This window comes from Nerophis ophidion, linkage group LG10 (assembly GCF_033978795.1).
Source record: "Nerophis ophidion isolate RoL-2023_Sa linkage group LG10, RoL_Noph_v1.0, whole genome shotgun sequence".
Taxonomy (NCBI): Eukaryota; Metazoa; Chordata; class Actinopteri; order Syngnathiformes; family Syngnathidae; genus Nerophis; species Nerophis ophidion.
The window spans coordinates 71,776,434-71,798,453 of NC_084620.1; the positions used below are offsets into that span (position 1 = coordinate 71,776,434).

General features: G+C 40.4%; 1 protein-coding gene across 1 annotated transcript in view; it reads left to right on the forward strand.

Annotated features, from left to right (window-relative positions):
* LOC133561243 (calcium/calmodulin-dependent protein kinase type 1D-like) overlaps nt 1–22,020 on the forward strand; it is a 102,950-nt gene that overhangs the window by 27,719 nt on the left and 53,211 nt on the right. Inside the window, exon 3 of the mRNA XM_061914582.1 lies at nt 5,807–5,881. Within this exon, the coding sequence (XP_061770566.1) occupies nt 5,807–5,881 (75 nt within the window). The remainder of the gene's footprint in view (nt 1–5,806; nt 5,882–22,020) is intronic.

The following is a 22,020-nucleotide window of genomic DNA, read 5'->3' on the forward strand; positions in this document are numbered from 1 at the left end:
ACGAAAAGGAAATGCAAAACAAAAGGTCAACTATGATTAATAAATAACTAAATAATAACACATATAAATAACAACATAGTGATTGTTTACAATTTCTCTTTTCCAACATGTCCAAAAAGGAGTACAAACAAAACATAAAACAATACTTTACAGATCCTGTCCATCTTTTATGTTATGTCATTCTTCATCTTTTATGTTATGTCATTCTTCATCTTTTCACTCTCTACAGACTGCTGTTGTATCACAGTGTTGTGTGTTACACACTCACACAATATTGTGTGTTACACACTCGCACAGTGTTGTGTGTTACACACTCACACAGTGTTGTGTTTGTATGACACACTCAGTGTTGTGTGTGTGTGTGTGTGTGTGTGTGTGTGTGTGTGTGTGTGTGTGTGTGTGTGTGTGTGTGTGTGTGTGTGTGTGACACACTCACACAGTGGTGTGTGAGTGTGTCACACACACACCACTGTGTGAGTGTGGCACACACACCACTGTGTGAGTGTGGCACACACACCACTGTGTGAGTGTGTCACACACACACACACAACACTGAGTGTGTCATACAAACACAACATTGTGCGAGTGTGTAACACACACCACTGTGCGAGTGTGTAACACACAACACTGTGCGAGTGTGTAACACACAACACTGTGCGAGTGTGTAACACACAACACTGTGCGAGTGTGTCACACACAACACTGTGCGAGTGTGTCACACACAACACTGTGTGAGTGTGTCACACACAACACTGTGTGCGTGTGTCACACACACACACACTCACACACTGGTGTGTGTGAGTGTGTGTGTGCGTGTGTGTGTGTGTGTGTGTGTGTGTGTGTGACACACATACACACTGGTTTGTGTGTGTGTGACACACAAACACAACACTGTGTGTATTTGTAACACAAACATGACACTGTGTTGTGTTTGTGTTACACACTCAGTGTCATGTTTGTGTTACACACTCACACAGTGTTGTGTTTGTGTGACACACTCACACACTGGTTTGTGTGTGTGTGACACACAGTGTGTGTCACACACTAACACACTGTGTTGTGTTTGTGTCACACACTCACAGAGTGTCATGTTTGTGTTACACACTCACACAGTGTTGTGTTTGTGTGACACACTCACACAGTGTTGTGTTTGTGTGACACACTCACTCAGTGTTGTGTTTGTGTGACACACTCACACAGTGTTGTGTTTGTGTGTCACGCACGACACAACACAGTGTCGTGCGTGACACACTCCCACTGTGTTGTGTGTGTGACACACTCACACTGTGTTGTGTCGTGTGTGTGACACAGTAACACTGTGTTGTGTGTGTGTGTGTGTGTGTGTGTGTGTGTGTGTGTGTGTGTGTGTGTGTGTGTGTGTGTGTGTGTGTGTGTGTGTGTGTGTGTGTGTGACACACTCAACATCTTTCTTGTTGACCTCCAAGATGGCTTATGTCTTTCCCTAGCTAGCTCCTATGGCTAATGTGTTGTTGGGCTAGAAAAAGAGTTCCTCAGTGTTGTCTCTTACAATAAGAGATAACAATGTTGTACACCTTGTTATCATACATGTTACACAACATGAAGTATTCTTCAATGCATTTTTAAAGTGATTTAGAAGTAGAATGGATTGCTAATTAAAAAAACAACAACAACCTTTTGTCGTCTTGTCTCTCATAATAATTGTGAAGGAGAGGCAAGATTCCCCCACAAAGTTTTTTTGGTTGAACCTGTTCACCACTAAATATTCTCCAGAAAATACTTTGCCCTTCTCAGAAAGAATGTCCTCCATTCACAAGTCCTTCAATGAAGACCACTCCTCTGGCGTCCACGCTTGGCTTTTCTGCAGCACTCGCACATTATCAGACCTTAAACGCACACACACACACACACAAACACACACACTGTTTCCGTCTTTTTCTGCACACGTCTACAAATGAGTCACATCACTGCTCTGCCAACACAGCAGTTGTACACTAGTAATGACTGACATACTCACCTGGGAGTGTGTGTGTGTGTGTGTGTGTGTGTGTGTGTGTGTGTGTGTGTGTGTGTGTGTGTGTGTGTGTGTGTGTGTGTGTGTGTGCGCCCAAAGAAGAAATGATTGGCGCCCGCACGTAATATTGGAAGGTGATCACATGTTAGCTCTGCAGCCCAACATGGCCTCCGTGTAACCATGGCGATATTAGACCTGAGGAAGGACTATCAATCTGTGCTAGTTGTTGTCAAGTAGTGGGACCGTGCCACGCCAGGTGTGAGCCCCGTGCTTCATCAGTATCATGCTTCCAAAAAGACGCACACTAGCAAACGTGCTCCATGTAGACATGTTGTGTATATTATTAATGATGCTAATGTTTTTGTGTTTATTGACTTGCATGTCATTTGTCGGCATCAAAGTTGCTCAAAAAAGGTTTAAGTTTGAATAAGGATTTTCTTTTTCATTTTAGGCATATTGATGCATTTTTTATCTTGAAAAACAATGATTATAAAGTTATTCTTTGTCGTAAGTTGATTTTTTTGGTTTTCTTCAATGTTAACAAGGATATAATACACATGTTTTAATTACAATTACATCCCAGCAGGCACAAGGCATTAATACAACCTTGATTATACGTACATGTCCTTTAAAAGTTGTATTTGTGCATTGAGACAACCTTGATTATACATACATGTCCTTTAAAAGTTGTATTTGTACATTGAGACAACCTTGATTAGACGTACATGTCCTTTAAAAGTTGTATTTGTGCATTGAGACAACCTTGATTATACGTACATGTCCTTTAAAAGTTGTATTTGTGCATTGAGACAACCTTGATTATACGTACATGTCCTTTAAAAGGGACTTGGAAAAAACCTTGCTAAATACCATATTTCCTTCAATTGCCGCCGGGGCGCTAATTAATTTAAAACCTCTTCTCACTCCGGCACTTACCAAAGGCATGCAGTAAATTTAGGCCTGTGCTTATAAATTTGAGTGTGATGTAAGGATACCATCATGAAAAGTACATTTAATAAAAAAAACCTTATTATGGTCTTACCTTTACTTATAAATGAAGTCCATGTGCCGCTCCTTCTGATCAAAAGCATCGATAACTTGTTTATAGAAGTCTTCCTTATCTTTCTTCAGTTTTAAAGGTCTCTCTGTCTCGATGGAGATCTTCCTTTATTACTTCCTGCTTCGATTGAAAGTCCAGTTTAGAAAACTGTTTTATTTTAGATATGTAATCCTCCGTGTTAAAAGTGCAAGCGAGAGGAAAAAATAAAGGATGGCTGCTTGTTGTCACGTCTTCTGCAGCCGAGTAGTCGCAAGAAGGATCACTAGCGCCCTCTACCACCAGGAGGCGGGAGTCATTTAATGACTCATATTTGACACACGCAGCTACGGTATATTAACAAAACATAGCTGCTTACTGTTCTTTTTAGCATATTTAATAGCTTGGACCTTAAATCCTACTGAATAGCTCTTAATCTTCTTCCCTTTATGCCATTTCAAATGATTGAAATCAGCCTCCTCCATTTTGAAAATGATGACAGGTGAAGTGTCACTCGTGACGTGACGAGTTTGACCCAGTGGAAATTCTAGGCAGGTGCCTACTATATACCCGCCGCCAATTCAAGGAAATACGGTATTATGATTATTATTTTGTTCTGCTCCCAGTGCCACCCAAACTGCTTTAAATGTAACTTTGATATTGGCTTTCACTATGTAAAGTGCTTTGAGTCACTAGAGAAAAGCGCTATATAAATATAATTCACTTCACTTATAAAAATTCATTTTATAAAAGACATTTTGAGGCCAACCAGAATGTGTTTTTCACACCTTTTAACCTGCTTTGCAAAAGTTTCATTATAATAGATTGGGCAAAATGGAGAAAGGTTGACGTGGGAATGGATTCTAAATGGAGTGCTCCACCCAGGATCAGGACTGGCAAGGAAAGGTTAAGGTTGTGAGGATTGTGTCTGGTGGACTAAAGGATGCATGTGATGTGTGTGAAGGCAGCTGCAGACTCTCAGTGGAAACATGATCACTTCATGAGTGGAGATAGAACGTTGAACAAGTGTGTTGTCTGCAGGATCAAACATGAGAACATCGTGAAGATAGAAGGTTGAACAAGTGTGTTGTCTGCAGGATCAAACATGAGAACATCGTGAAGATAGAACGTTGAACAAGTGTGTTGTCTGCAGGATCAAAGATGAGAACATCGTGAAGATAGAAGGTTGAACAAGTGTGTTGTCTGCAGGATCAAACATGAGAACATCGTGAAGATAGAACGTTGAAGAAGTGTGTTGTCTGCAGGATCAAACATGAGAACATCGTGAAGATAGAACGTTGAACAAGTGTGTTGTCTGCAGGATCAAACATGAGAACATCGTGAAGATAGAACGTTGAAGAAGTGTGTTGTCTGCAGGATCAAACATGAGAACATCGTGAAGATAGAACGTTGAACAAGTGTGTTGTCTGCAGGATCAAACATGAGAACATTGTGGAGATAGAACGTTGAACAAGTGTGTTGTCTGCAGGATCAAACACGAGAACATTGTGGAGATAGAACGTTGAAGAAGTGTGTTGTCTGCAGGATCAAACATGAGAACATCGTGAAGATAGAACGTTGAAGAAGTGTGTTGTCTGCAGGATCAAACATGAGAACATCGTGAAGATAGAACGTTGAAGAAGTGTGTTGTCTGCAGGATCAAACATGAGAACATCGTGAAGATAGAACGTTGAAGAAGTGTGTTGTCTGCAGGATCAAACATGAGAACATCGTGAAGATAGAAGGTTGAACAAGTGTGTTGTCTGCAGGATCAAACATGAGAACATCGTGAAGATAGAACGTTGAACAAGTGTGTTGTCTGCAGGATCAAACATGAGAACATCGTGAAGATAGAAGGTTGAAGAAGTGTGTTGTCTGCAGGATCAAACATGAGAACATTGTGAAGATAGAACGTTGAACAAGTGTGTTGTCTGCAGGATCAAACATGAGAACATCGTGAAGATAGAACGTTGAACAAGTGTGTTGTCTGCAGGATCAAACATGAGAACATCGTGAAGATAGAACGTTGAAGAAGTGTGTTGTGTGCAGGATCAAACATGAGAACATCGTGAAGATAGAACGTTGAAGAAGTGTGTTGTCTGCAGGATCAAACATGAGAACATCGTGAAGATAGAACGTTGAAGAAGTGTGTTGTCTGCAGGATCAAACATGAGAACATTGTGAAGATAGAACGTTGAACAAGTGTGTTGTCTGCAGGATCAAACATGAGAACATTGTGGAGATAGAACGTTGAAGAAATGTGTTGTCTGCAGGATCAAACATGAGAACATCGTGGAGATAGAACGTTGAACAAGTGTGTTGTCTGCAGGATCAAACATGAGAACATCGTGAAGATAGAACGTTGAACAAGTGTGTTGTCTGCAGGATCAAACATGAGAACATCGTGAAGATAGAACGTTGAAGAAGTGTGTTGTCTGCAGGATCAAACATGAGAACATCGTGAAGATAGAACGTTGAACAAGTGTGTTGTCTGCAGGATCAAACATGAGAACATTGTGGAGATAGAACGTTGAACAAGTGTGTTGTCTGCAGGATCAAACATGAGAACATCGTGAAGATAGAACGTTGAACAAGTGTGTTGTCTGCAGGATCAAACATGAGAACATCGTGAAGATAGAACGTTGAACAAGTGTGTTGTCTGCAGGATCAAACATGAGAACATCGTGAAGATAGAAGGTTGAACAAGTGTGTTGTCTGCAGGATCAAACATGAGAACATCGTGAAGATAGAACGTTGAACAAGTGTGTTGTCTGCAGGATCAAACACGAGAACATCGTGGCGCTGGAGGACATCTACGAGAGTCCGGAGCACCTGTACCTCATCATGCAGCTGTGAGTTGACTTCTTTCATCATCAGTTGTTCTAAGTCTGTGTTGACATTGGAAGGCGGCCCAGACCTCTCTGGAGTGGAAAAGGTAAAAAGGTAAGTTCCCCCGCTTTAAAGTAACGTTACATCTTTTTGGCAACTCCACCCACTTCTGTTCACTGAACATGTTCAAAAAGGAGGAGGATGAATCAGAGCTTATTACAAGCTAACCCTTCTGCTGAAAGTTTCTTCACGTTCCGTCTTTAAATGTTATCTTTTTATGAAGCAGAGAGAGAAATGTGTTATGATCTGCCGCCCGGATCTTAACACATTTTGGTTTTTGAGTCCTTTTGTGTTTTTTCGATCATTTTGGACTTTTCCTGTTCTTAGTTTTTGCATTTCCTTATTTATCATGTCTCCGTGGTTTCTGATTTGTTCCACCTGTTCCTTTTATTGACACGCACCTGTGTTTCATTGATTACTTCTGTATTTAAGCCTGCCTTCTCGCCAGGGTGGTTCTAGGCATGCTTTTATGAGGGGGCGGTCAGAAATGTGAAGGGGGCATCATGTGTACACATCATGCTCCAGCACTTTTTTTTTGTGCTTATAGTAACGATGCTTTCTTCATTGAAATGGGTCTTTAGCTATGTGTCCAACGCCAACCTGGAGTAGTGGATTGCACTTTGTCAGGCCTCTACCTTCACACCTGTCCAACTTGGCTGTCCCACCTGAAGACTAAGCTCCTGCTGGTATAGCTCTTACGGTCACTGAGGCACGCAAACCCCCTGACCACAATAAGGTGGCAATCCCTCAGGGGGGGGGGACTGAAAAATAAATGAATAAAATAAAATAAAACATCCTTCATCCAGATTTGATCAACCAACAACATAACATTTATCCTAACTGGATGGCCTAACTCTCAAATACATTTTGACCCAAAGTAGGACTTCACACACTACAGTCAATATTTACAAAACTGAAAGGTAGTCTGATGAATAATGATAAAGAATGTCAAAGGATCATTGCTACTACAACTACATGCAGGAGCAGGACTAGACTTTTGAAATGCTCTGAAAAATGGATGCATTACAGAGCATTAACTTTCTCTTTGTGAGCTGCTGGAGCAGAAAATAAGTAAGCTTGAACAACAACAGAAAAAACCTGCTGTGATTACATGAAGAAAAACAACAACAGTACAGGACTACAGCCTGGGCGGGGCTGTACGTAGGGGTCTGTCAGACCCAGGTCACTTGTCTTCAGTTTGTCACATGCAGTGGACGTGGGCACTCATCTGGGCACAACATTCATTCACTCCAATGTATGTGTGTTGCCCACTTGCTTGTAAATTGATGAAAACGGCTGTGTTTTTGTTTTTAGGTGTCTTGGTCATATCAAATGAAACTTATCGTTTGTTTATTACAAAATGTAGATTGAAACATTAAAGGTTGACTATGTAGAATTACAAGAAAAACAACAGAAAAAGAATTCCAGCAGTCAATTGCCAGACCGTTGCTAAGTAAAACGGGCCGTTGCTAGGGACTCCGCTCTGAACAGAGGACAGCAGAAGAGGACTGCTAAGCAGGATGTATACCTTATGTTTCATTTTTACCGTCATTAACAGCATCATAAATGACTTGTAGCTTGTTACAGGGACAGTGGAGGCTCTCTGCCTTCCAAACCACTGCTGCTCAGAGCCTCCGCTGTCACTGCTCTCGTCAAGTTGTAAAAAAAAAAGGAACTCCGTAGCACCAAAAGTCCGCAACGATAAACGTGTTTATGACAGATAAGACTACACAAATACACCCATCCTAACAAGTATATGATAAATGTAGACAACTTTTCCTTTTCTTTTACTTTCATACTGCAACAGTGATTGGATGTTTATTGAGGGCTGAGGGGTGTGCGTCTGCTGCGCAGCCTGTGGAATGTGGAATGATGAATACACGCCCAGCGGAGGGAGGGATGAGAGGGATGAGAGGGAAGCCGACACTACTATATCGTGTGTGTCCCTTTTTCGGCGGATTTTTCCGCTAGTGCAGATCATTTTGTCAACTTGTAATGTAGTAATTTTGTGAGTTTATTAAAATTTGCTTTCTCAAATTTTGATTTGAGTGGGCAAGACATTTATTTAAGGGGGCTCTGCCCCCTCTTGCCCCTGCGTAGAGCCGGCCATGCTTCTCGCTCTGTTCTTTCTGGATCCTTTGTTTGCGGTAAGCAACTTTCATGAGACATTCCTGTTTTCCATGCTAAGTTTCGCCTTAGCTTCTCGTGCGCTCGGCACGTACTTTTGGACTCTTTACTCACTGCTAAGTTTAGCTTTAGCTTCCCGTGCGTTCGGAACGCGTTTTCTTTTGTTTATTTCCTGTCAGTTTTTGTAGCAGTGCTATTTATATTTGTATATTAAATCCAGCTCTTACCTTCTATTCCTGCCCGTCTGGTGCTCTTGCATCTTGGGGTGACAAAACGCGCAGCAATATGAGCGTCCCTCGTGACAAAATGGACCGTAGACGTGTTAAGTTTGCATCTTATCAGAAAGACAATTGTATTTGTTTTGACTACTTGATTCAATTTATATGAAAGCTTTTCAAAAGGCATAGTTCACATTGCTAGCAAAGTACACTATGTTGCCAAAAGTATTTGGTCAGCCATCCAAATGTTGAGAATCACTAATCACTTGGCCCGGTGTATCAAATCAAGCAGAGACTGTTTCTACAAAGATTTGTGAAAGAATGGGCCGCTCTCAGTGATTTCCAGCATGGAACTGTCATAGGATGCCACCTGTGCAACAAATCCAGTCCTGAAAGTTCCTCGCTCCTAAATATTCCAAAGTCAACTTTATTCTGAGAAAAGTGAAGAGTTTGGGAACAACAGCAAGTCAGCCAGCAAGTGGTGGGCCAGGTAAAGTGACAGAGAGGTCAGCATAGTGCAAAGACTTTCTGCACAGTCACTTGCTACACAGCTCCAGACTTCATGTCACCTTCCAATTAGCCCACGCACAGTACACAGACTGTTTGCATGGCCGAGCAGCTGCATCTAAGCCATACATCACCAAGTCCAATGCCAAGCGTGGAATGGAGTGATGTAAAGGACATCACCACTGAACTCTACAGCAGTGGAAACACCTTCTCTGGACTGATGAATCACACTTTTCCATCTGGCAATTTGATGGACCAGTCTGGCTTTGGAGGTTGCCAGGAGAACGCTACATTTTGGACTGCATTGTGCTGAGTGTGAAATGTGGTGGAGGAGGAATTAAGGTGTGGGGTTGTTTTTCAGGAGTTGGGCTCGGTCCCTTAGCCCTTAGTTCCAGTGAATTGACCTTTGAATGCTCCAGGATAGCTAAGCATTTTGGATGATTCAATGCTCCCAACGTTGTGGAAACAGTTTGGAGCGGGCCCCTTCCTCTTCCAACATGACCAGTGCACAAAGCAAGGTCCATAAAGACATGGATGACGGAGTATGGTGTGGATGGACTTGACTGGCCTGCACAGAGTCCTGACCTGAACCCCATAGAACACTTTTGGGATGAATTAGAACGGAGACTGAGAGCCTGGCCTTCTCCGCCAACATCACCAATGCGCTTTTGGACCAGTGGTGGAAAATTGCTATAAACACACTCCACAACCTTGTGGACAGCCTTCCCAAAAGAATTGAAGCTGTAATAGCTGCAAAAGGTGTCATATTGAACCCTATGGGCTAGGAATGGAATGGCACTTCAACTTCATATGTGAGTCAAGGCAGGTGGCCAAATACTTTTGTCAACAGAGTGTATGTAAGGAGTGTGCAATAGGAAGCGAGACGTCTTGTTCTTTATGCACCGAATACAAGGTGGGAGGGAGGGAGTAGGCTCAGTTGGGAGGGGGGAGAGAGCACATGATGCAAGTCAAGTCAGCGTGAGACAATGGTGCACTGTTAACTGGAATAAAGAAGAGGAGAAGGGAGAAGTCACTCACTGGTCAGAATATGTTTCTTCCAGTTTGTGCAAGCAGACAAATAAATGTTCTCCATCACACATTGACCTGCAATTCTATAAGACCACTTTTCATCAAAAGGCAACACACGCCTGGATGGTTAGTGTGGGAGACCTAACTCTTTTACTGTGGGGGCCACATCATAGTCATGGCTTGTGATACAACAATGATGTGTACTGGCCACATGATATCACTACACGATTATTATCTTCACCATAAATTGGTGAAGGTGGACCCCGATTTAAACAAGTTGTACAACTTATTGGGGTGTTACCATTTAGTTCTCAATTGTAGGGAATATGTACTGTACTGTGCAATCTACTAATAAAAGTATCAATCAATCAATCAAAGCTGTAGGTGACCTCCTGACCTCCTGTGTGCACTACGTGAAAGACACGTTGTTATGGAGACAAGTTACAGTGGAAGGATGACATGTCACTTGTATGATATCAGCTAATGACAAAGCTTATATATATTATATTACACAATATGTGGTAGAAAATGGATAGATATTATATTAGGAAGTGATGTAGTCACTCAGAATGTTGACTTTGAGGTCAAGTCCCAATGTTGGCCAGACTTCAGGAAAAGCTCTTTTCATGAATGATCCAATTACCAGAACTTTCCTGGTCCCAGTCCCCGGCCCGGACTAAGCCGGACTTGAGTTCCATTGTCAGAGGTTTCTACTTGGAAGGAGAAATGAGAGAAGACGTTCTCTGCTTCTTTGTCCACCTCGTTTCTCATTTCACCGCTTGCCCGTATCGCCTTTTGTCCTGCCGCTCTTTGTCCTGGTCTTCACGCCTCATTTCCATCAGCGCCTCCTCTGGCCCTCCACCTGCACACTTCAAATGGACTTTTCCCAGCTGTCAACACATCCCTGGCCATAGCAGGACTGGACTGATCGGGCCCATCCTGATGTGAGGCACGGACACACAGGGCTGGGTCCAGAAAACGATATCATTATACATCGCCATAGACATAGAATCAACAATAACGGCTTTAATGGCCAGTAATCTAATTGTTTTTAGTTCCATTACAACATCGTTAGTGATGTCAGGTTGAAGCACCAAACTATCTATTAAACAGAACAAGAAGCAAGGAATCAGCCAGAGACAGAGTTCAATTTTGCTCATGAGGAGAACGCATGGAACTGCACACTCAGTTACAGTCTCACCCTACACTCTGAGTAACAGCCCACGCGCTCCCCTATTTATTCAGTTTGGGAGTTCCCTCGTTACATCCCTGAGGCTGCTTCTAAAGGGAGGGCTCACACATTATGCAAGCACGGAATGTGCTGGGGGCCTTGTGATTGTGCCCTGTCTCTGCTTTGTCTGCCTTATCGTTGTTGAGGTCCTGGTTCGTCCTTGCCTGTTAGCAGGCTGAAAGACAGAAAACATCTGCGGCGAGGCCACTCCTCACATGCCGTGGAAGATAACAAGTTGTGTGCCCTTGCACGAGACAGAAAAAGTACAGCTTGGGCACAAGAGATAGTAAGTAGAGCAATGGCATAAGAGTTGTGTGATAACTGGTAAATAATGATTCTAACAACGTGGCACACTATATTTTGATGTGGTTTTATGTCCACAACAAGACAGGGAGTTTAATGCAGGAAATGTCTTTTTACTGGTGAAGGCAACAAGCAGTATCGCACTCCAATGGACTTGATATCAAACAGGAAGCGGTACCTGTGACACGGCAGACCACATCATACGCACACGTAGACCATGGCAATATTGTACAACTAATCAATGCTTGAAGTGACAAACTTGCCATCCAAACAATACCCCGTTTGTTGCCAGCAGTGGAAGCACACTGGATCTCTTTGCAGCGGATTGTGTTGCCTCCGGTTGATAAAGATTCCAAAGAGCTGACGTCAAAGATGCAAACTGCAGCTGCTAACTGCTACAGCTAGCAAACACATGCTCCTTTGGAAGCCTCAATGGTGCCAGACAGCGCTAGGCAACAGGCTCCGCCTCTTAAAAGCACAGACCCCACACTCTGTGCTCTCTTATCAAACTGATTGTTTTAAGTAACGTATCAATGACTTTCCCTGGTAGTTAATTACATTTATTAAGGAGTAATTCAATTAATTTTTTTAAAGTAACGAGTGACTACAATTACTTTTTCAAAGTAATTTTCAGAATCCAGGTAATCACGATCAATATCAAATGAGTTGAATGGTGGTTGAGGAAATGGTGCAACGCCGCCAGTAGCGTAACACTATCAAGCATCACTTTTGGTTGCAGCCTCCAGCGTCTCGCTGTTGATTCTCTGCACAGAGCAAAAGAAATCCAAAATGAGTGCTGCAGGAAGTGAAGAAATAGTCGCTAAAAGAGGAAAAGTTGGTTGGACTTTTTTATTTTTTTCTCAAGCGGACCGTAGTCTTAACAACACACGTCCGTTCCCTATTCGGATGTACGGAAACAACAGGTAGGAACTAAAGTGCAGGACTGTTTAACTCCAATAAATAACAAATGTGCTACTTTAAAATGATATTTTGGTCCTCTGATATCTAAATAATAGTTACTGCGTCTCATAATCTCATGTCCATACTTAAATAAGAATAATAATAATAATAATTCCCATACTTTAATAATAATAAAAGACCAAATAAAATGTTACACAGCTGTGACTTCCTGCCACCAAACCTGCAAATACTTCTTTCTCTAAGTTGACATTTTGCACTATTTTCTTACACTTTATCAGGCACTTCTTACATATTCCATATTTTTTCACCTTCAAAACAAAAACTGTTTAATGTTTGTTGTGATTTGACTATTTTCTTTACATTTACTGATCGTTTCCATGCTGGTCTTTCACTTCCTTTCTGCCTTAACAGCTGAGGGGATTATTACAATCAGTGGAAAGGTTCATTTGTTAATATTCATGATATGTTCGTCCTGGTCCATGTTTTCTATAGATCATTAAAAATATAAATATCTATAGATATATAGGAAAAAAAAATGACATTGTCAGACTTGCCCGTGACAGTTTGGTTGTGTTTTAATTTTTTCCTCTGTGTGTAGTATTTCCTGTCAGCACTTTTATTTTGTCTGTTTCCTGTCTTTCTCCATGAGTGCTGTTTCCCCTCAGCTGCGGCTGATTGGCAACTGGCCACACCTGGTGTCAATCAGCCCGCTCCTATTTTTACCTGCTTTGTCCTCCAGTCAGGGCTGGATTATTGTCGCTCCTGCCGTGTCGTGTCAATGTCAGTTCTACTTGTCGTTCCTACTGCTCGTGTCATTGCAGCGTAGTGGTAAGCTATATTTGTTAGCTGTAGTGGTAAGCTATATTTGTTAGCTGTTTGTACCTACATTGCAGTGTAGTGGTAAGCTATATTTGTTAGCTGTTTGTAGCTTACTGTTTTTTGTTCCCTGCTTCCAGTTTGTTTTTATACTACAAGTAACGACTTCTGTTTCCTGCTCGCTACCTGCTAGCTTCCACGCTAGGCTCGTTATTTTCTAGCTCCCATGCTAGCTCTTTTAGTTTGTTATCCGCCTTGTGTTCTCCTTTTGTTTGTTCTTGTTTTAGTATTTTAATTAAATCATGTTTTCCTATTCAATGCCTGAATATGTTTCATGTTTCATGTTTCCATATTTGTGTTTGCCTTTATTAAATGTTTAGTTGAATTTGACGAACCAAAAGCACTTTTCTTTTACGTAATACAGACATTGATCAGAGCGGTTTGTCTATTTTATGGAGGAATGTAGTTCATCACAGAATGTTATTGAGAAGTATTGATTCTGAATGGAGTTAGGATTGAGAAGGTAATGATCACGCCAACAATAGAAAGGTGTGGTGGCCAAAGAGTCTCATGTCGAGTCTTTAATAACTTCTTTTCAAATACATCCTTTTTCAGTAACCCAGACAATTCTGCCAAATAAATTGATGAGAAAAAAAAAGCACTTTTCTCTGAAATCCTAGAGAGATGATGTCATCTTTAGTCGCTGAATTCTCTTGGAACACATTTTGCTTTCTTGCTTGTGTGGCCGAGCAGCAAAATAAACAAAGTTAGTCTCAATCCTGCAGCAGCGTGTCATTATTTCCCACAGACACTTTATCTCCACTTTATCTCCACTTTATCTCCACTTTATCTCCACGTTATCTCCACTTTATCTCCACTTTATCTCCACTTTATCTCCACTTTATCTCCACTTTATCTCCACTTTATCTCCACTTTATCTTCACTTTATCTCCACTTTATCTCCACTTTATCTCCACTTTATCTCCATTTTATCTTCACTTTATCTCCACTTTATCTCCACTTTATCTCCACTTTATCTCCACTTTATCTCCACTTTATCTCCACTTTATCTTCACTTTATCTCCACTTTATCTCCACTTTATCTCCACTTTATCTCCACTTTATCTCCATTTTATCTCCATTTTATCTCCACTTTATCTCCACTTGAAATTGTGATGTATCATGTTGTATGCTTGCATGTTCGAAATAAACTCAAACTCAAACTCAAACTTTATCTCCACTTTATCTCCACTTTATCTCCATTTTATCTCCACTTTATCTCCACTTTATCTCCACTTTAGCTCCACTTTATCTCCACGTTATCTCCACTTTATCTCCACTTTATCTCCACTTTATCTCCACTTTATCTCCACTTTATCTCCACTTTATCTCCACTTTATCTTCACTTTATCTCCACTTTATCTCCACTTTATCTCCACTTTATCTCCATTTTATCTTCACTTTATCTCCACTTTATCTCCACTTTATCTCCACTTTATCTCCACTTTATCTCCACTTTATCTCCACTTTATCTTCACTTTATCTCCACTTTATCTCCACTTTATCTCCACTTTATCTCCATTTTATCTCCATTTTATCTCCACTTTATCTCCACTTGAAATTGTGATGTATCATGTTGTATGCTTGCATGTTCGAAATAAACTCAAACTCAAACTCAAACTCAAACTTTATCTCCACTTTATCTCCACTTTATCTCCATTTTATCTCCACTTTATCTCCACTTTATCTCCACTTTAGCTCCACTTTATCTCCACTTTATCTCCACTTTATCTCCACTTTATCTTCACTTTATCTCCACTTTATCTCCACTTTATCTCCACTTTATCTCCACTTTATCTCCATTTTATCTCCATTTTATCTCCACTTTATCTCCACTTTATCTCCACTTTATCTCCACTTTATCTCCATTTTATCTCCACTTTATCTCCACTTTATCTCCACTTTATCTCCACTTTATCTCCACTTTATCTCCATTTTATCTCCACTTTATCTCCACTTTATCTCCACTTTATCTCCACTTGATCTCCACTTTATCTCCACTTTATCTCCACTTTATCTTCACTTTATCTCCACTTTATCTCCACTTTATCTCCACTTTATCTTCACTTTATCTCCACTTTATCTCCACTTTATCTCCACTTTATCTCCACTTTATCTCCACTTTATCTCCATTTTATCTCCATTTTATCTCCACTTTATCTCCACTTTATCTCCACTTTATCTCCACTTTATCTCCATTTTATCTCCACTTTATCTCCACTTTATCTCCACTTTATCTCCACTTTATCTCCACTTTATCTTCACTTTATCTCCACTTTATCTCCACTTTATCTCCACTTTATCTCCATTTTATCTCCACTTTATCTCCACTTTATCTCCACTTTATCTCCACTTTATCTCCATTTTATCTCCACTTTATCTCCACTTTATCTCCACTTTATCTCCACTTTATCTCCACTTTATCTCCATTTTATCTCCACTTTATCTCCACTTTATCTCCACTTGATCTCCACTTTATCTCCACTTTATCTCCACTTTATCTTCACTTTATCTCCACTTTATCTCCACTTTATCTCCACTTTATCTTCACTTTATCTCCACTTTATCTCCACTTTATCTCCACTTTATCTCCACTTTATCTCCACTTTATCTCCATTTTATCTCCATTTTATCTCCACTTTATCTCCACTTTATCTCCACTTTATCTCCACTTTATCTCCATTTTATCTCCACTTTATCTCCACTTTATCTCCACTTTATCTCCACTTTATCTCCACTTTATCTCCACTTTATCTTCACTTTATCTCCACTTTATCTCCACTTTATCTCCACTTTATCTCCACTTTATCTCCATTTTATCTCCATTTTATCTCCACTTTATCTCCACTTTATCTCCACTTTATCTCCATTTTATCTCCACTTTATCTCCACTTTATCTCCATTTTATCTCCACTTTATCTCCACTTTATCTCCACTTTATCTCCACTTTATCTCCACTTTATCTCCACTTTATCTCCACTTTATCTCCACTTTATCTCCATTTTATCTCCACTTTATCTCCACTTTATCTCCACTTTATCTCCACTTTATCTCCACTTTATCTCCACTATATCTCCACTTTATCTCCATTTTATCTCCACTTTATCTCCACTTTATCTCCACTTTATCTCCACTTTATCTCCACTTTATCTCCACTTTATCTCCACTTTATCTCCACTTTATGTCCACTTTATCTCCACTTTATCTCCACTTTATGTCCACTTTATCTCCACTTTATCTCCACTTTGTGTCCACTTTATCTCCACTTTATCTCCACTTTATCTCCACTTTATCTTCACTTTATCTCCACTTCATCCCCACTTTATCTCCACTTTATCTCCACTTTATCTCCACTTTATCTCCACTTCCACCAACATGTCGCCCCAAAGGAAAGTCACCCAATTTGTTATCAAAGTGCTTTTTCCCCCCCTACAAGATTTAGATTGCACGAAGGAGTGTTTTGATGTTTTCCAGAGCAGTGTGGGATCGATGCAGCGTGACAGCGTTTGCTTTGTTCCCGGCCCGCCTTATGTAACAATCAGTCCAGGCCGCTATGAGGATCGATGCCATGGAGGCACTGATGCACTTCTTGCTGTGCGGCATGAAGGACTGCATTTGGAATGAAAACAACACAAATTGGCAGCGGAGAAGAAAAGTTCTGTCCGTGATGACGCTGATATGGATCTGCATTGGACAAGTTGGGCTTTTATGGATCTGTCACTTCCTCACAGCATCGATCAAAGACTCGTTCAGAAGTGACACTTGTCAGTCATTATGTTGCTCTCAGCAGCAGCAGTAGTAGTCAAATGAAATGAAAAGCCCCCGCACCTCCTGTGCAACTCACCACCCCCCCTGTGCAACTCACCACCCCCCCTGTGCAACTCACCACCCCCCTGTGCAACTCACCACCCCCCCTTGTGCAACTCACCACCCCCCCTGTTCAACTCACCACCCCCCCTTGTGCAACTCACCACCCCCCCTGTGCAACTCACCGCCCCCCCTTGTGCAACTCACCACCCCCCCTTGTGCAACTCACCACCCCCCCTGTGCCCCGCCCGCCCTGGAAAACATTCATAAAGGTTGTAGCGAGTGCAAGGAAATTGTTACAATTTTCCACCACTAGGGGGAAATGTGGTGCAGGAAGGTGGATATTGTTGTGGAGTCATGATCACTTCCCCACCGTAAAGTTTGGAAGGAGAGTTGATTCTCTAAAGTGCAATAATGACAGTTTGATGGCGAGGAGCAGTGAGCAGTGAGCAGCGCCCACTGGGTTTGGGTGTGAACAGTTGCTGCTCCTCAGGGTGTCACTTTCATCATTTGTAGCGATTATGGCCAAGATCTGAGTTGGTGGAACAGCGTTACAAATGTTGAAAGTTTTGTGGCGAATCATTGGATGAAAGTTGGCTGCCATGCCACGCCCACATCCTACGGCGTAGACACAACCACTCTGTAATTGATGATTGCCTGCACGTCCGGTCAGTATCTGTTATTAAAGACTCGCTGGGTAAAAACCTCCAGGAGGAGTTTGTTAAAGTAGTTTTCGGCCTAAAAATGGTGGACAAAAAACAAGATGGCTGACTTCCTGTTTGTTTTCAAATATGAGTTCTTGAGACTTTTCTGTGTGTTTTGTCATGATAGTCATCTGCAGACAATTCTGTGACAAGACATGAAATCAAAGGCAGGGGCTAATTCATTTTTTTCCCAGGGGGCGCTACAAAGTCTTTTAAAAATCTTGCATTAGTTGTCTCCCCCAAAAACTTTTTTTTTTTGCTGGAATCCACGTGTTTGCAGAAATTGTTGAGTTTCCTTGCATGTGACGAGCCTTTAAAAATACAATAAAAGTGGTAGAATAATAATATTGTGCATCAAATATTTACTTGGTTTTGTGCTAAAATTGCTGACTTTGTGGTGTTTTTTTTGTATTCATAGTCGTTTTATTTATTTGTCTCTGAGCAAAGTTCATTGAATACATCCATCCATCCATTTTCTACCGCTTATTCCCTTTGGGGTCGCGGGGGGCACTGGTGCCTATCTCAGCTACAATCGGGCAGAAGGCGACGTACACCCTGGACAAGTCGCCACCTCATCGCAGGCATTGAATACATGTAGGACTAAATTTAACCAGGAGAGGGCAATAATGCTAAACCTTTGTTTTAATTGTGATGAGTCACATTCATTGTGTGCAATTTGGAGTTGTTTAACTTGTATACATCTAAACATCTGTAGTTTATTGTGTGAATGTATTAACACTATTTTATTGCTGTAAAATGCACAATGGACATTATACTTTTGTAATGTTTAATTTACCGTATTTCCTTGAATTGCCGCCGGGTATATAGTATGCACCTGCCTAGAATTACTGCCGAGTCAAACTCGTTTCACAAAATAATTAGCGCGTGCTTAGCATTACCGCCAGCTCAGGATTAACGCCGGGTCAAACTCGTTTCGCCAAATATTATTTTTATTAGCATATGTCTACAATTTCCGCCGGGTCAAACTCGTCACGTCACGAGTGACACTTCACCTGTCATCATTTTCAAAATGGAAGAGGCTGATTTCAATCATTTGAAATGGCATAAAGGGAAGAAGATTAAGAGCTATTCAGTAGGATTTAAGGTCCAAGCTATTGAATATGCTAAAAAGAACAGTAAGCAGCTATGTTTTATTAATATACCGTAGCTGCGTGTGTCAAATATGAGTCATTAAATGACTCCCGCCTCCTGGTGCTAGAGGGCGCAAGTGATCCTTCTTGCGACTACTCGGCTGCAGAAGAAGTGACAACAAGCAGCAAGAGTGAGCAGCGATCCTTTATTTTTTCCTCTCGCTTGCACTTTTAACATGGAGGATTACATATCTAAAATAAAACAGTTTTCTAAACTGGACTTTCAATCGAAGCAGGAGGTAATAAAAGAAGATCTCCATCGAGACAGAGAGACTTTTAAAACTGAAGAAAGATAAGGAAGACTTCTATAAACAAGTTATCAATGCTTTTGATCAGAAGGAGCTGCGCATGGACTTCATTTATAAGTAAAGGTAAGACCATAATAAAAAAAATGTTTATTAAATGTACTTTTCATGATGGTATCCTTACATCACACTCAAATTTATACGCGCAGGCCTAAATTTACCAATTGCTTTAGGTAAGTGCCGGAGTGAGAAGAGGTTTTAAAATAATTAGCGCCCCGGCGGCAATTCAAGGAAATACTGTATGTTGATATTTTCAATCTTGCAAATGAAGAAGAAGTGCAAAAAAATAAAACTACGGATGGAAAATTATTTATAAACAAAAATAAACATGAAACCTGTTGAGTTTCTGTTTCTGCTTGTTGTTAACTATCTGTCTAGCTGCACACGCTGGGAAGGATTAGTGAGAGCCGAATCATGAAAATATTGACAGTGAAGTGAGAGAGTTGGTGTTTAATTTGCAACCAAGTAAACAGTAACTTAGTGACCAAACATCCACATTTTAGAACTGTGTTGTTGAATAGCATTTTGTACTATATTGTACTGTTGTACTGTATTGTACTGTTGTACTGTATTGTACTGTATTGTACTGTTGTACTGTATTGTACTGTTGTACTGTTGTACTGTATTGTACTGTTGTACTGTATTGTACTGTATTGTACTGTTGTACTGTTGTACTGTATTGTACTGTTGTACTGTATTGTACTGTTGCATTGTACTGGTGTACCGTATTGTAGTGTTGTAGTGTATTGAAGACATATGAGTGGTAGTACTGCATAATAGTTGGTTGTTCAGAGTGTCAGAAGCCATCTTGCAACAAAAGCTTGAAGAAGAAGGAATAGTCAACAAGTTTGTGGAAGAAGTCTGACTTTCCACTTCACTGCATTCAATTTATCAAAGCAAATGAAGTCAGAATAAAATGACTTTGCTAACGTGCTTCTCATTTCACATGCTAGCACTTTGTCACAATAACAACATTCTTTGTCACAATAACAACATTCTTTGCACACACACAATCTTCTCTGCAGTCTCAACCAACAAACAATATTTGTGCGTCATGACTGCAGACACACAATAATATCATGTACACACTTCATCACTGCAGACACACAATAATATCATGTACACACTTCATTACTGCAGACACACAATAATATCATGTACACACTTCATTACTGCAGACACACAATAATATCATGTACACACTTCATCACTGCAGACACACAATAATATCATGTACACACTTCATCACTGCAGACACAATAATATCATGTACACACTTTATTACTGCAGACACACAATATCATGTACACACTTCATTACTGCAGACACACGATATCATGTACACACTTCATTACTGCAGACACACAATATCATGTGCACACTTCATCACTGCAGACACACAATAATATCATGTACACACTTCATTACTGCAGACACACAATAATATCATGTACACACTTCATCACTGCAGACACACAATAATATCATGTACACACTTCATCACTGCAGACACACAATAATATCATGTACACACTTCATCACTGCAGACACACAATAATATCATGTACACACTTCATCACTGCAGACACACAATAATATCATGTACACACTTCATCACTGCAGACACAATAATATCATGTACACACTTCATTACTGCAGACACACAATAATATCATGTACACACTTCATTACTGCAGACACACAATAATATCATGTACACACTTCATTACTGCAGGCACACAATATCATGTACACACTTCATTACTGCAGACACACAATAATATCATGTACACACTTCATTACTGCAGACACACAATATCATGTACACACTTCATTACTGCAGACACACAATAATATCATGTACACACTTCATTACTGCAGACACACAATAATATCATGTACACACTTCATTACTGCAGACACACAATAATATAATTTGTACACTTCATCACTGCAGTGCACTTCATTACTGCAGACACACAATATCACGTACACACTTCTTTACTGCAGACACACAATATCATGTACACACTTCTTTACTGCAGATACACAATATGTGCACACTTCCATACTGCAGACACACAATAATATAATTTGTACACTTCATCACTGCAGTGCACTTCATTACTGCAGACACACAATATCACGTACACACTTCTTTACTGCAGACACACAATATCATGTACACACTTCTTTACTGCAGATACACAATATGTGCACACTTCCATACTGCAGACACACAATAATATAATTTGTACACTTCATCACTGCAGTGCACTTCATTACTGCAGACACACAATATCACGTACACACTTCTTTACTGCAGACACACAATATCATGTACACACTTCTTTACTGCAGATACACAATATGTGCACACTTCCATACTGCAGACACACAATAATATAATTTGTACACTCCATCACTGCAGTGCACTTCATTACTGCAGACACACAATAATATAATTTGTACACTTCATCACTCCAGTGCACTTCATTACTGCAGACACACAATATCATGTACACACTTCTTTACTGCAGACACACAATATCATGTACACACTTCTTTACTGCAGATACACAATATCATGTGCACACTTCTTTACTGCAGATACACAATAATATCATGTACACACTTCATTACTGCAGACACACAATAATATCATGTACACACTTCATTACTGCAGACACACAATAATATCATGTACACACTTCATTACTGCAGACACACAATAATATCATGTACACACTTCATTACTGCAGACACACAATAATATCATGTACACACTTCATTACTGCAGACACACAATAATATAATTTGTACACTTCATTACTGCAGACACACAATAATATCATGTACACACTTCATTACTGCAGACACACAATAATATCATGTACACACTTCTTTACTGCAGATACACAAT